The sequence below is a fragment of the Theropithecus gelada genome, chromosome 4 (assembly GCF_003255815.1).
Source record: "Theropithecus gelada isolate Dixy chromosome 4, Tgel_1.0, whole genome shotgun sequence".
In the NCBI taxonomy this organism is placed as follows: Eukaryota; Metazoa; Chordata; class Mammalia; order Primates; family Cercopithecidae; genus Theropithecus; species Theropithecus gelada.
In genome coordinates, this window is record NC_037671.1 from 69,229,843 (window position 1) to 69,246,660 (window position 16,818).

Genomic DNA, 16,818 nt, shown 5'->3' on the forward strand with positions numbered 1-16,818 from the left:
GTAAACTTTCTTAAAACATTAGGAAATTTTTTTTGTGATTACTTTAGCTCATCAGCTATCATTAGTGTTAGTGTATTTTATTGGAAGACACTTATTTTTCTTCCATTGTGGCCCAGGGAAGCCAAAATATTGAACACTCCTTCCCTAATGCTTTTTTTGTTAAAAGTTAGCAACTTCTTTCACCACAGTTTCTCCCAATGTGTTCCTTGAGGGTCTACAGGCTCCAGTTAGCCTGGGATCATACACTAGAACATGTAAAGATTTTTTAAAATAGAAAACACTAATCTACCCCCTTCCAGTGACTCATCAACTTGAGCAATAACTTTTAGTGTTATTGGAGATAATGATCCTGGGGTCAACTTCTTAAGCATTCACAATTCTTGTCCAGCTGCAGAGATTACTTAAAGATGATAAACACTGCTTTGAGTGTTCCATCTTCATCTACTCTTAAACAGTTTATTCTTATTCTCTGAAAATCTAGCAGCACCAGGTAGCTCACAAATTGGCAAACTTTATTAAAGCCCCGTCTTTCATTCTAGTTCTTACTGAAATTGGAGTTATCACTGAGCAGAGGGATTCATTCTGATTAGGTTCTCAATCAGAATAAAAATGATTAATCAGAAAATATACCTCTCCGGAGAATAGCTTTCACTCTCAAACTACTTTCAAACACCAAATGCAGTAATACGTTGCTTAAAAACAGGGCATATCATTTCCTTGCTAAATTACACATCAATGTTTGGGGTGGGAAGGTTAAGCAAAAAATATCTTTGCTTTGGAAACCAATGCTTAAAAACATTTTGATTATTGCTCCTGCATTTCTTATGTTCATATTTAACAGGGAGAGCCTGGTGCAATGGGGTTGCCAGGATTAGAAGGATTTCCAGGTGTAAAGGTAAGCACAGAAGTTAGAAATGTGTTCATTTATTCAACATTCAAAATTGTTTACTGAGCACCTAATGTGCCAAAAACTGTTTTAGGTTAGGAATATATAAAGGAACAAAACAGACAAAAATGTATGTACTCATGGGACTTACATTCTAGCAAAAGGATATAGAAACTAAAAGAATAAACATTTTAAAATTACATCTTATTGTTGGGGCTATGGAAAAAAACAAAAAGTAGATTGGGTTAAGGAGGATCAGGAGTGCTGAGGGGGTAGGAGGGCAGTATCTGAGCAAAGACCTGAAGGAGGTGAGAGGGAAAGCCAAGTCCCCTCCAGTCTGGAAGAATAATGTTCCAGGAAGAGGAAACAGCAGGTCTAAAGAGCCCGAGACATAAGATTTCCTGATGTGTATCCAAAGAGACCAGGGGAGGGAGTGAGGGGATAGTCGTAGAAGATGAGGTCAGAGCGGCGGGGGTGGAGGTGAGAAGTGGACTCCTCGTGTAGAGCAGTGCTACTCAATGTACAGCCAGTGGAGAACCAGTGCCAGTCTGCAGACCCTTTGTTACGGGTTCGGTGGCAAGGTTAGTACAGAGACCGAGAGTAAAGCACCTAAAAACATGTCCAGTAATTAGTCTAAAATGTCTAGCAAGCATGTGATGGTAGAATTATCTTTGTTCATGATATATTAGAAAATAAATAAGAGATTGCTCTTTTACCACAGGAAGTTTGAGAAACACTAATAAAAAGGCTTAACAGTCATTGCAAGGCCTTTATCTTTCACTCTGTGTAAAATGCACTCATCAGTGATTTCTGAATAGTGGCATGAGGGAGCTTGCAGCCAGAGGGTGTGCAAGAGTGGAAGTACGGAAGCCAGTTAAAAGATATCCAGTAATCCAGGTGCCAGTTGATGTTGGCTCAGATCAGAGAAGAAACAGTGGAGACAGTGAGAATGCCTCGATATGGATATATTTTGAAGGTAGCACTGATGGGATTTTCAGATTGATTGGATTATTATAGAATGAAGAGGAGTCAAAGAGGACCCTCAGTTTTATGACCTGAGCAGTTTGCAAAATAGGGCAGACATCATCTGAAATGAGGACAGCTATGAGCAAAGCCTATTTTGAAGGGGTGGAATTATCAGGAGTTTAATTTTGTACATGAGACCAAATTTGGAGATATCCGTTAGACAGCAAAGTGAAGGTATTGAGTAGGCAGTATGATATAAAAGTATGGAGTGTGGAAAAGAAGTCTAAGTGGAGATATAAATTTGGCTGTTCTAAGCATAGAGATGCTGTCATAAAGCCGGAAGACTAGATAAGATTACCAAGGGAATGACAATAGAGTTTTTAGAAAGGAAAAAGAGTCAAGGATTGAGCCCCGAGGCCCTCCAGTATTAGAAGATCAAGAAGAAAAGGAGGAAGGAGCAAGGAAGACTAAGAAGTAACCAGGGAGGTAGGAGAAAAACTTGGTATCCTATAATCCAAGAGAGAATAATGAATCAAGGGCAAAGGAGTGATCACCTGTCTCAAATACTGCAGATAGGTCAAGTAGAATGGGGATGGGGCCAGGTAGAAAGGTCAAGTATTGAACATTGGATTTAGCAATGTAGAGGTCATGGATGACCTTGACCAGAGAAATTATTATTTCACTATATTGTAGGAGCAACTGTGGACTTGAATGGATTTAAGAGAGAACAAGGAAAGAAAATAGAGACAGCAAGTCAGTATAAATAATGCTCACAGAGTTTTGCTACAAAGGCTAGCAAATAAATAGGCCAGAGGCTACTAGAGGAAGTAGGGTCATGGTTTTATCAGATAGATTTTGAAGATAATAGAAATATCAGACTGCTTATATGCTAAAGGAATGACTCAGTAAAGGGGAAGATGGGGATGATGATGCTGGAGAGAGAGGAGAGAGTGTGCGACCAATGTCTTTAAGTAGCCTAGAGGGGAGGGGACCTAGTGCATATATGGAGGGTTTGGCTTCAGAGAGAATAGTTTATCTACAGTGAAAGGGGAGAAAGCAGAGTATGGGGGCAGAGGCTGATAGGTGGGAAGATGTATTGGATGGAGTCTACAAAAGTTGTTTTCTGATTACTTAAATTTTCTAAGATAAAGAGGAAGCAAGACCATTATCCGAGAGCAAAGTAGGGAAAGAGGTTGGGGATTTAGAGAGAAGGTCCTCTAGGAAAGAGAGAGGGTTCAGGGACCGCAGAAGTGTGATTAGTGCTCAGCCCTAAGGACCCTCTTGAGGTTCATGGTCATGAACAGAAGTGAGACTTCTCAACAAGACTACGTGTGCTGGCAGGGCACAGTGGCTCACGCCTGTAATCCCAGCACTCTGGGAGGCCAGGCGGGCAGATCACCTGAGGTCAGGAGTTCAAGACCAGCCTGGCCAACATGGTGAAACCCCATCTCTACCAAAAATTAGCCAAGCATGGTGGCAGGCACCTGTAATCCTGGCTACTCAGGAAACTGAGGCAGGAGAATTGCTTGAACCCAGGAGGCAGAGGTTGCAGTGAGCCAAGATCTTGCCATCACACTCTAGCCTAGGCAACAGAGCGAGACTCCACCTCAAAAAAAAAAAAAAAAAACAGGACTACATGTGCTTTTCCAGCCATGTTCAGACATTCAGGTAAAGACACAGAATAGGAGGGGAGTTGGATTTAAACAATGTTCTGCTTTTGACAGGTGAGTACTGGAAGGAATAATGGGACAAGACCCTTATTGGCTTATTGGCATGCACAAGGGATTGATTATAACAAGTAACCATGGAATTTTAACTAGGCAAAAAAGAGAGAGGCCATCCAGGGAGTGAAAGATAACAAAGGTGTACCATCAATGGATTAGGGTTTAGGGGTTCAAGGTACTCAAAGAGTGAGTTAGAATAATGTGGAATGGTGGTCCAAAGTTGGAACGCATGAAATTGAGATTATGGATGGGCAAAAAATATTTTTATTGACAAAATGCCAGGTGTAACTATGAAAATGAGAGGCAAGTTTGTTCAAGGGTAGTGGTTAAGGAATGAGAGGCATGAGGCATGCAACTATTTCATTTAATGCAAAGTTCTAATATATTAATTTTAAAAATGAAAATTTCATAATTCAAAAGGAACAGAGGGAAATTGATGTGTATTGCCTGTTTATGTCCTTTACCCAATTTTTCTATTAGTTATTTTTTTGTTTTTGAGGATGGGTATGCTTCATATCTTAAAGACATTAATTCTATCTTATGTGTTGGAGTTTTCATCCTAGTTGGTCTTTGCCTTTCATTTTTATGTTGAATCTTATTGTAAATATAACCTTAATGTGATCAAATCTAACACTATTTTTCTTTATGATTTCTTGTTTTGCTTTTATGCACAAAATGACTTTTACTTTTATTTTCAACCAAGATCAGAGTGTCACTAATATGTTCTTTGAACTTTTATAGTTTATATTATTTTATTTTTATATAAATCTATGTGGAATTCATATGGGATATAATATAAAGAGAAGAATCAAACTTTTTTCAAAGAAATTATCCAATTATTAGAACTATTTGTTAAATAAAATCCTGTTATAAATGCTAGTCTGTTTCTGATATTTCTGTTATAGTATATTGATATGCTACTTAATTTTATGCCAATATTCCATTATAGCTTTATTTATTATATCTTTAAATGTTGATATTACTAGTATCTCTTTATTATTCTTTTTTTAATTTTTTATCCTCTCAAGTTATTATCCCAAGTAAACTTTAGTATCATTTGATCAAACTGCAATTTTGTAAGAATTGCATTAAATTTATAAATTAGTTTAGTTAGCAATGACACCTTTACAACATTGTCTTGCTCTCCAAGAACAAAGCATATCTCTTCATTAAATCAAGCCTTTTATGTCCCTGAGTAAAGTTATGAAGTTTTTTAAATTCAATTTCTGCCCAATGAAATTGCCATTTTATTATCCCATATATATATAGTCGTTAGTATTTTTAGCATTGTCAGCTTTATCTAAAATATCACATCGGCTCTTAAAAGGAGTTGAGTCATTCTGTTGTTCAGAGCAGTTCAAAGGATCTTCTAATTGGCCAAATGAGAACTACAAATCATTAGCTGTAGATCATTTTATTCTAACTCTACATCCAATGAGACAAGGATAGGAAAAGCTTGTTGGAAGACACTCAAAGTGCTTAATCTTTTAAGTAACAGTAATTATCTTTTGAACATGTGGAATAAAAATATTGACTGATTTTAGCTATAAGTATGTAAAGGGACATTAAAATAGGTCACAGAAATGATAACATCTATGCTTGCTTTCATTAAAACTATTATTTAGTTTAGTTTTATGGAAAATAAAAAAGCTGTAACAAGTTCAGCTGGCAATTAGCCACTCAGTTTGCTATTTTTCCATCTACACACTAGCTTCACCCCAGCTAATATCAGTAACACTTATCAGATCCGAAGGAAAGCTTTACCAAATCCAAATTATTATTTGAGAATTAATTTCATAACTAAAGACTTCATTGATGTCATTAAAGTAGTAATATTTTTAAATCCCAACAGGGAGATCGAGGCCCAGCAGGTCCCCCAGGAATAGCAGGGATGTCGGTGAGTTCAGATTATTTCACATAACTTTCACAGGTAAACGGTTCTATCTCCATGATACACCTGTGGCCAGGGATCGAGACGGGCAGGCGAGCATACCATAATTCCCATGGCATTAGGTTCCTAACAATTCTAGTTTCATAAATAATGCCACCTGTATTTTCCACCTCCAGAATCCTCTATTTCTTAATTTTTTGTTTGTTTGTTTTTTGTCCTCTTTTATTTTCTTCTCAAGTCACTTTCATGGAGGGGAGAGGAAACCCAGTTACTATACATTAATTTATGAGCACAGCTTTGGAGAGTTTATTGTGTTTCTCTATTCTTGTCATATTTCAAGGTTTCTCAGTCTTCAAAAGACAGAGTTCTTATCCTCAGGCATGTACTTCAAGTTCCTTGTATTAAGTTGCAATCTGCCTGAGTTATTCCTTAGCCCAGTGTTATTAGCAGAGCTTTATTGCTGCTAATGTTTCCTCGTAAACTAGCCCTTCAATCCTCTCAATCATTTTTGTTGCTCTCTAGTGTCAAACGTTTTAATCTCATCAAGGTCTTTTCAAATGAATAGGAAGTGCTCCAGGAAAGGCTGAAATTATTTCTCTGAACCCTAGAGATCATTCTGATCTTCATTCATGATGCTTTAATTAAAATTTTGTGGTCATGCTTTATGAATAAGAGGCCATTTATCCTCTTGCTAGGTGCTCCTGCAGGGCAGGTCCAGGATAACATTACAGGAAAGTCAATGGAAACCATGGGCTTGTATCACAAGAAAATAAGAAGATAAGATAAGGGTCCTAACATCACCACCCACAGTCACCCACTGAGATCTACTGACACCCAACACCACCCAAAGCCCTGCTCATCACCCACTGCCATCCCACAAAGTACTCAGAGCCACTTTGCTTCACTCCATTAACTTCTAAGTCTAACAACACAAAATAGAGCCTCATCCATCATCTGCATCCTTTGTAGATGATGACATTCCCTTACGTAGCCATTATAGATCAAGTCAAATATGTGTATGACTGTAAAAGTAGCATGAAAATATCTTCTTTAAAAAGCCCTTCCAAATTTTTTATAAAAGGAAGTATTCTTGAAAGTTGACTACACACTTAATTCTATTCCCTCACCACTGCCCCACTCACAGCCATTCCCAGCAACATATTTGGAAATCAGTTTCTGGAAGTGTCCTTAGAGAACCCTTACAACCTGTTCCTCTTATACTCACATCCTGTGATTTGAATTTTTGTTTCCTTGTGACAAAATAAGGCTTAATTTTTTCATTGTATTCACCCCGGTGTGTCTACAAATTACATTTTGCTATTACCCTAAATTAAGCTTATCTTCTAGGAAAAAATACTGGCCACCATTGAAAGTATTTAAAAGACGTGCAACAGTGGCAACAGGCAATTCAAATGAGAAATTCCAAATATGTTTTTCAAAGAGGCAGCATTATTGAGATAAGAGGCTAGCCTGCCTCTTCGTTGGATGTCTAAGATCTGATATATTTACTTAAAAAGCAGTTTTCATATGTCATAATTAAAAACATAAACTGACTAGGCACAGTGGACTCACACATGTAATCCCAGCAGTCTGGGAGGCCAAGCTGGGCAGAACACTTGAGCCCAGGAGTTAGAGACCAACCTGGGCAACATGGCAAAACTCTGTCTCTGCAAAAAGTGCAGAAATTAGCTGGGCACCTTTAATCCCACTGCTTGGAGGCTGAGGTGGGAGGATCACTTGAGCATGGGAGGCAAAGATTGCAGTGAGCTAAGATCGTGTCACTGCACTCCAGCCTGGGCAAAAGAGCAAGACCCTGTCTCAAAAAATAATATAAAATAAAAGCATTGACTGAAAATTACATAAATAGGAAAGGGTAAAAATTTTACATGCTACAAATACGTTCAGTTAAAGATGCATATTTGATTTTTATAACTGGCCCTTCTGTGACTCAGAAGATAAAATCGTTAAAAGAATCTAGAAATAGACTATGGTGATGGCTAGATGACAGTGTGAATGTACTTAGTGCCACTTAAGTGTACACTTAAAAATGGTTTAGAGGGTAAACTTTAGGTTATGTATATTTTACCATGATAAAAAATTTTTTTGAAAAATGGTGATTGTTCTAGTTGAAGCAAGGCTGGGGCCTGCCCACGCAGACACACTGGTCACTCAGCTGATTACCAAGGGGACCCAATCCTGCTCTTCTAGAACAGACCAGTCTATCCCTTTCCAGTATTTTCAGGGTTAACCAGGGATTTCCCCTAGAGCTTCTTTCTTTGCCTTTCTTTGAGGATGGCATGTGGGTTTGCAGGAGGAAGTGCCTGTGAGTGCTGGTGGTGGGGTGGTGGGGCTTCCAGTCAGCACGTTCTCCCCTGGATGCTCTGAGTTCTCCGCTGGTCCTACCTGACCTTAGGGATGACTTCCATCAATGTCCCTGATCTCTTCGTCTCAGATCCCAATGCCCGAGCCCTCCATACCCACCATGTCCCACAGTAAGAATCTTCAGGACATTGGCCTTCTCAGCTCTAACACATCTTCCCACTCAGGCCCCCAACAACTTCAGCACACACAAGCTATGAGGACCCAGGGATGCTCTCTCTAACTCTCTGTCTGCCTAGCTTTGCCACTCAGCACTGTATCTGTACCTATGGAGGGATCTTCTTCCAGAATTCTAAGCAGCAAGTCGGAAAAAGCCCATTTCTTTTCATATTTCTCCAAAACCTACTTGGCTTTCTCAGGTCTCAGCCCCACACCTACATCCCACGTCGTCTGTCTTTCCCAGCCACATTAGGTCCAAGGGACAGGAGGTGGTTCCTTCTCAGAGGCAACCCCACAAGCCTCGCCTGCACACTTGGGCCTTGTGTGCTTTCAGTCTCCACTGGACCATCTGCCCCTCTCATCCCTTCCTGTGGTCTGTCTGCTCCAGGATCAGTCGTCCAAGCCACGGTGTAGTGACACAAACTAATCTGTTTCTTTTCCTGCGAACAAAACATGGCTTTTCAAATCAAATATGATTTTTTTAGGTTGTCTTACTATGAACTTAAAAACTGTCTTGTGAAACTCAAAGCCTAGAAAAAAACTTCTTAGATGTTTTGTGTGCATTTCTCCACTCCCAAAGTAAAGAGGAGCTGCCAGGAAAATAAGCACAAGAGGGATTTCCAATAGTGATGATACTTTGGGCTAATATTTTCAAAAGTATTCTCCTCTCCTACTCTCTACCATCCACACAAATATGTATTCAAAGAACTGCACCCCAGTCTGAAACTTACAGCCTGTGGAGTTGACTGTATGTTCCCCAGACTCTGTCCCCTTAGAAATGCCACTTTATTTATTTATTTATGGAGATGGAGTCTCACTCTGTCACCCAGGCTGGAGTGCAATGGCATGATCTCAGTTCACTGCAACCTCCGCCTCCCAGGTTCAAGTGATTCTCCTGCCTCAGGCTCCCGAGTAGCTGGGATTACAGACACGTGCCCCCATGCCTGGGTAATTTTTGTAATATTTTTAGTAGAGACGGGGTTTCACCATGTTGACCAGGCTAGTCTCAAACTCCTGACCTCAAGTGATCCCCTCACCTCGGCATCCCAAAGTGCTGGGATTCCAGACGTGAGCCACCACACCTGGCTAGAGATGCCACTGGAGAGCATCATCCTTGGGAGCACTTTAAACTCAATTGGGGTTGGGGGAAGAGAAGCATATGGTGTCGTTCAGCAATTTGGCTCCTAACATTTCTCTTCAATTGCCTTGCCAGGGGAAACCTGGAGCCCCAGGGCCTCCAGGAGTTCCAGGGGAACCGGTGAGTTGGCAGTTACTTTCGTGACAGTTGTACTTGTGTTGTACTTGCATGCAGTTTTAAAACATTTCTTGGCAATTAATTTTTGTCTGTGGATGTGTTTATAGGGTGAGAGAGGACCTGTTGGAGATATAGGTTTCCCTGGACCAGAAGGACCCTCAGGAAAGCCAGTAAGTACTTCATACTACTTGAAATATGCTACTTAGAGAAATGCTCTAACATTATCTGCTCATCTACCACCTCAGAAATTCTGAGATTTGAATAAGCAGTTTCCAAGAACTAAGAAGATTGTGCAGATGGATTTTTGATGGCATGGGCGGAAGTTCTCATTGAGTTCCCTAGATCTGTGTGTGGTATCTTTATGTCTTAAACAGTGTTGAAAACGGTGAGAGTTTTAAGTGTCAGGAAATCTGACTCATTTTTTTTTTTTTTTTTTTTGAGACGGAGTCTTGCTCTGTGCCCCAGGCTGGAGTGCAGTGGCGCGATCTCGGCTCACTGCAAGCTCTGCCCGCCCCGGGTTCACGCCATTCTCCTGCCTCAGCCTCCCGAGTAGCTGGGACTACAGGCGCCCACCACCTTGCCCGGCTAATTTTCTTGTATTTTTTTAGTAGAGACGGGGTTTCACCGTGTTAGCCAGGATGGTCTCGATCTCCTGACCTCGTGATTCGCCCGTCTCGGCCTCCCAAAGTGCTGGGATTACAGGCTTGAGCCACCGCGCCCGGCCTGACTCATTATTTTTTAAGCCTAATGTTTTCAACAGACTTAAAGAAAATATAATGGCCTGTCACGTCCTAAAGTATAAAGAAAGCAAAGACTTATAGATATAATACCTGTATGTTAAGCCAAATCCTAAAGTAGAAGTTATTTTATCAAATTTCCTCCTTTGTATATAGGCCTTGTTTTCTTACACTTTCCTAAATCACTACTGGTGAATGTCTCATCCCCTTGTGTCCTAAAAGAGCTCTTGGTTACTGATCTGTGGTGTTGATGTGACATTGTAATAATCATTCTGACTAATTCAGTCCCACATAAATTCATCTAGTCACTGCTGTTTGCTGAGAATGTGTGGGCCCTTAGCGAGGGGATCTAAGATGAATAAGACACACCTCACTCTCAGAGTTATGCTTTATAGAAGGTCACTGCTGATTTATTTGCTGTGGTGTGTACGGGAAAGAAGGCGAGGTGAACAAGCAGCACAGAATTCAGGAGGTCAGTTCGGCACCTCTGTGAAACCTTCAGGGTTGGTGGCCACCATTTCCCCACAGAAGACAACATGAAGAAAATGCAACTTAGAGTCAGGAAGATCTGGGTCTGAATTATGGCTCAAAGGATTTTATGAGTCACTTAAGTGCCATGACATATGGAAAGCATTTCCAGTGCCTGGCTATGGGAGGTACTCAATAATATTAGTTTAATTCACTGCCCCCTCTTACCTCATCATTCCCATCCCCTGCAAGGCACATCATTAAAGCCTGCCATTGAGTCCCCAGGAGATTATGCAAAAAGCAATTCGTTCATCACCAGATATTTCTTGAACACCTCCTACATGCTAGGTACTGATCTAGGTGCTAACAACTCATAGCTTTTGCATTCTAGTATAGGAAAACGGATTAAAAACAACACACACACACACACACACACACACACACACACACACACAGTTTCAAGTAGAGGAGGGTATAAGTAAAGTAAAGCTCTGGAATATTGTTCAAATAGTGGGCTCAGAGAAGATTTGCCTGCAATTTGAACAGAAACCTGCATAAAGTGAGAAGTCAAGCCATGGGAAGGTCAGGGGACCATTGTCTCAGGAAAAAGAAATGGCTGGGAGCAAAACGAGCCTGATGAGGTCAAGAACCTCATCAAAAGGCATGAAGTCAGGAATGAACGAAGTGAAGGAAGAGTGGGAAACATACGGAGGGAGATGTAGGCAGTGGCCAGACCATGAAGAACTTCCAAGCCAGGGAATGAAGTTGGGATTTCATTTGAAATATGATGGAAATCCACTGGAGCTTTTGTAGCAAAGAATGAAAATGATTGAACATTTTCAGGATCACTCTGACATTGTGTGGAGAGTAGGCTGTAGGGAGCAGGGTAGAGGAAGACAGAGCAGTAAGGAAACATCTCCATCGTCTCCACGAGAAGTAATGACAGTGGGAACAGCCATGAGTAGAGGAATTTAGGATGTACATTGAAGGGAGAGACAGCAAGCAAGAAAACTTGCTGGTAGACTAATCTAGCAAAGTGTGAGGGAAAGAGACCAATCACAGCTGTGGTGTAGGGTCTGAGCAACAGTGTGAGAGTGCTGCTGTTTGGTGAAATGGGGCAGACTGAAGGTAAGTAGGTGGGATTGGGAGGGAGAGCCGAGAGTTCTGTTTTGGATGTGTTCATGTTGAAGCACTAGTAGATATTCAGGTGGAGATGTCAAGTACACCATGAATATTTAGGAGAGGCCAGGATTGGTGAGACCAATTAGGGTATCTAAACCTGAGCCTGGAAAAGTGGAGTCACTGTGGATAGTAAGGGAAGAGAGCACTTCAACTGTTAGGAAGAGGACCCAACAAAGAAGGCTAAGAAACTGCAGCCGGAGAGACCGGAAGAAAATCAGGCAAGTGAGGTTTCCTGGATGTCAAGTGAACTGTTTTAAGAGAAAGGAGAAAGGAGTGATCAACAAACAGATAAGTAACATGAGGGCTGACAATTCTCTACTGCATTAGAAATGTGGAGGTCATTGGTGGGAGAGATCACCGCATTTTAGTATCTTGGTAAGAATGATCCAGTTGAGAGAGAAAAATTTGATGACACGGGAGAGTGAAGACTACTTTGAGTAGAACTGGTATACTCACAAGTGGGAATGGTCTTAACTGGAAACAGGGGCATGTCACCCTTCCTAACTGTGGGGTGTGGGGGTGCCAAAGTTGGGGTGCAAATCCATGAAGATTGATACAACTGGTGGAGGGATGGTGAGAGGGGTCTCTTTTGTTTATTAGTGAACGAAGAAGGGAGGTCGTCCAAGTGTGAGGAGTGGGGAGGTGATGATGGAGGTTGGAAGAGACAGGAAAATGTGTGAAAGAGTACTTTTGGAAAGATAGAAGGGGAGTCAAATTGAGAAATACAGTAGGATGACCTGGTAATGCTGAGGGGGCTGCTTGCAATCTGCTGTCGTACATTTAGGTTGGAACAAGCGAGCAAAGATACGTGGTTTTCTTCAGCCAGTCCACTGCTCAGATGCAGACGTGAGGTAGGCAGAAAGTTGGATGTGCTCAGGAATGGGGCTCTGCCAGATGAATGAGATGAGGGTAGAGAGGAGCAAATACATATGAGTTATTGTAAAAATCTCTGACAGCAGGGCTTCCCTGCGGATAGAAAGTAACACCTTCCTATACAAAAGAGAACACTCATGATAGTCTTTGATAAATTACTGGAGACAAAAAACAGGTTATAGGGTTACTTCTTTTCTTATATTGTTACCAAAAACATGGACTACATTTTTACACTAGATTTATCTTCTTTTATTCAAGTGACACAGCTGTTTCTTTCACATCCTCTCCTTAATCAGCTTTATCTTTGTTCCTCGTGTGTCTGAATGTAATAAATTCTTTGAACCATACACTTCAGGTAACATGTCCTTAGTTAACGTACTCTCAATAATTCCCAGGATGGTTCAGAAAGGTTGGCGAACTATGGTTGGGTTGTCAACTGTGACAGATTTCAGCGTAATTTATAGCAGTGAAAACACGCAGTTCTTTACAGTTCCATCCCACAGAATCCATTCCAGCACAATAAAAGTCCCTCGGGCTTTTAGAGGAGCTTGTCCATGCAATTGCCTGCTGGCTAAGAAATCATATTCCTCACCTTGATCTTCCTCTTCAAATCAGATCTCAAAAACACACCTGCTGTTGGGTCCTGGGTATTTGATTTGACCTCAAATACTTTTCCTTCTTATATCTCCCAGCCAATAGTTCTCTCAGTCTTAAAATCTTTAAGCAGGACTAGGCTTCATTATGACTTCTAGAACTCCCTATTAAAGTTCAAGAAACTTCCAGTTTTCTAATAAAAAGTAACTATTTAATACTGCCAAAAACCATGATTATACATTTCTTGCTTATCTTTCATATTTCTGACTGAAAAATAACAATTGTTCTCTGACAGTTTATTTCGTAGTAGGATCATACTCTGGCCATGTTATGAAATTTCCCCAGCAGCAACTGAGACCATTTACTGAGAATGATACTCTGTGCTGGAAAACCTGTTAAAAGGTAACAAAAATGTCATACTCCAGCCATCTGTGCCATGAGGCACCTTCTTACTTCTCAGGATGACCTAACAGAAGAATAAAAAAGGAAAATAATCTTTGTTCACTACTTATAGAGGACCATGCATTTTTCATGTTATTTCACTTAATTCTTAGTTTTAAGGTTATTTATTTTCCTCACTAGTGAAGAGGCTGATGCTATTGAGGTTAAGTAAATTGCCCAAAAAGGTTAATGGGACTAGTAAGTGACAGAGTCAGAATCTGAACTCAGGACTCTCTGATTCTGTTTATTTGTTTTCCATTTTACCACCTTGCTTTACCAAGCTCTCAGTAGAAATATGATTAAGGAACTGTCCTTGAAACTTTACTCTTTTGTTGTGTTTAACTATGTTAATGCAGAATTAGAAATATTAATCCTTTTTTTCTTTATAGGGAATAAATGGAAAAGATGGAATACCAGGTGCTCAGGTATGGGAAATATAATTTAAAATAAAAATTATGATGGATACTGCATCCAGAATACCTACCAACATTTAGATTAATCAGACTGATGAAAAATCTTGGCAAGCAGTGATTTTCATGTTGGTATCTCTTTTTCAGGGCATCATGGGTAAGCCTGGAGACAGAGGCCCCAAAGGAGAACGTGTATGTATATTACTATTGTGATTTTTATTCAAGTCTGTTACAACTGTCCCATCATTTGAGTTACACAATTATGTGTGTAGACCCCTGCAAATCACCAAATCTATAAAGGCTAGGGTGTAGGTGATCCAAGATCTCTACTAGATATTAAATATGACAAAGGACCCAGAGCAAGTTATGTGGTTACATCTATGTAGTTGGCCTTTGTACACAGCCAAGTATACTTTGCTATTTAAATTTGGAAAGCTTTTATTATCCTCGTGTCTCAGACATATATCTCTACTATAACCATCACCCATATTCTTTTTATCTAGAGTAAGGTTTCTCAACCTCAGCACTGTGATTATTCAGGGGCAGATAATTGTTGTGGTTGGTTCTTTTGGAACTGTAAAATGCTTAGCAGCATCCATGGCCTTCATCCACTAGATGCAGTAGCACTACCATCCCTCCAGTTGTGACAACCAAAAGTGTCTCCGGACATCACCAAATGCCTCCTGGGAAGCAAAATCAGTGCAATTGAGAGCTGCTGACATTCAGAAAAACTAAGTAAAGAAGGTGGTGTGAGGGGTTAGAGAAATGGAAAGGGTGACTGAAAGTATAGTAAAGTTACTAGTAATGCCAATTATGTTATGTGTTTTTGTGTTGTTTGGAACGTTAATGTCATTATTGCAATTTCTCTTTATTTCCTTGAATGAACCTCAACATTTTCTAGTAGAATTAATTTCTACTAGAATTAATTTCCACTAGAATTAATAGAATTAATTTCTAGTGGAGTCATGCCACTGCAAGAAGTTACTCAAACATTGTTACTCAGTGTAATTCTATTAAGGGTTGCTATTGTATGTGAGTGTGGGCACATATATTTGTATACTGGTGTCTAGTTTGCTAACTTTTATTTATTATTATACAAGTCATCCGTAATAACTGAAGGAAATGTGAAAATATAGATGATGTAAATTTAAAAGGAAATTTTAAAAGGCTGGGCACAGTGGCTCACGCCTGTAATCCCAGCACTTTGGGAGGCCGAGGCGGGTGGATCATGAGGTCAGGAGATCGAGACCATCCTGGCTAACACAGTGAAACCCTGTCTCTACTAAAAATACAAAAAATTAGCCAGGCGCGGTGGCGGGCACCTGTAGTCCCAGCTACTTGGGAGGCTGAGGCAGGAGAATGGTGTGAACCCTGGAGGCAGAGCTTGCAGTGAGCCGAAATTGTGCCACTGCACTCCAGCCTGGGCGACAGAGCGAGACTCTGCCTCAAAAAAAATAAAATAAAATAAATTTAAAAATAAATAAATAAAAGGAAATTTTAAAAATCTACCTTATCCCACTACACAGAGATAAGCCCTGTGATATTTGGACATATTTCCATCTCTCTCACTCTAATACATAATATACACATATATTTATATGTACTAATAGAAACATATACTTTTCCAAAAAGGAGCTTCTGCTGTCTTGTATATGACTTTTTTCACCTAATAATATATATTGATTATCTTGTCTATAAATATAAATCTGTATCTGCCTTTTAATTGCTGTATGTTATTCTACTCTTTGACCATACCTTATTTCACTTACCTAGTCTGCTGGGCATTTGGATTCCTTCTAGTTGTCATAATAATAAACATCACTACAACGAATATCTTTGTACCTAACCTATAAAATAATTTTAATATGTTAAAGATTGCATTTATCTTGCACATGATCAGAATATTAATCATTGATCAAAGTGTGCTAATATTTTTTCTAGTCATCTCAGAAATGTCTCCAAATGTGAGCTGGAGTGAGACCTGTGTGCAGATATATTTTTATAACTAAGACAGTAGCATTGATACTGGGCCCAACTGCTTTTATTTCTTTCTACATGGCTTCTTTCTATATCAGAGTCTATGATCACATAAATCTCTGTAACTGTTCATTTATTTTTATTTTTTAAGTCAAGAGAAATAGAGTTTGGCCTTCTGCAGAGTAGTCACAGTTAAAAGAATAATATAATGAGATATAGGGCAGCTTCAAGCATCATTCCATCATATTTGGTGTGAGGATCACCTCCTGGAGTTATGCAACTGAATATTTGAAAATTTATTACTGAAGCAACTGCCATGATCCGTCTCTCTCTCTCTCTCTCTCTCTTTCTCATTCTCTCTTGCACAAACACATACAGTAGTAGACACATTCCAGGATAAAAAACAGCATCAAGCAAGCTTCATATCAGATTTAGGCACATCTAATATAATATTTTACTAATTATGACATCTTGTTCAACTGATTCTTGTTTTTTGTTTTTTTTTTTTTTTTTAAGACAGAGTTTTGCTCTTGTTGCCCAGGCTGGAGTGCAATGGTGTGATCTCGGCTCACTGCAACCTCCACCTCCTGGGTTCAAGCGATTCTCCTGCCTCAGCCTCCTGAGTAGCTGGGATTACAGACATGTGCCACCACGCCTGGCTAATTTTTTTGTATTTTTAGTAGAGACGGGATTTCTCCATGTTGGTCAGGCTGGTCTCGAACTCCTGACCTCAGGTGATTTCTCCGCCTCAGCCTCCCAAAGTGCTGTGATTACAGGCGTGAGCCACCGTGCCCAGCCCAATTGATTCTTCTATAGTTCATTTATACTATCAAGTAAATGATCTCAGTGACATCCTCCCCCCAGTCACCTGCTTTG

At 40.0% G+C, this 16,818-nt stretch overlaps 1 protein-coding gene across 1 annotated transcript in view; it reads left to right on the plus strand.

Annotated features, from left to right (window-relative positions):
* Window positions 1-16,818, plus strand: part of COL19A1 (collagen type XIX alpha 1 chain) — a 330,775-nt gene that overhangs the window by 290,776 nt on the left and 23,181 nt on the right. Inside the window, exons 41-46 of the mRNA XM_025382187.1 lie at window positions 842-895; window positions 5,429-5,473; window positions 9,219-9,263; window positions 9,368-9,430; window positions 13,945-13,980; window positions 14,113-14,157. Coding sequence (XP_025237972.1) covers window positions 842-895; window positions 5,429-5,473; window positions 9,219-9,263; window positions 9,368-9,430; window positions 13,945-13,980; window positions 14,113-14,157 — 288 coding nt within the window. The remainder of the gene's footprint in view (window positions 1-841; window positions 896-5,428; window positions 5,474-9,218; window positions 9,264-9,367; window positions 9,431-13,944; window positions 13,981-14,112; window positions 14,158-16,818) is intronic.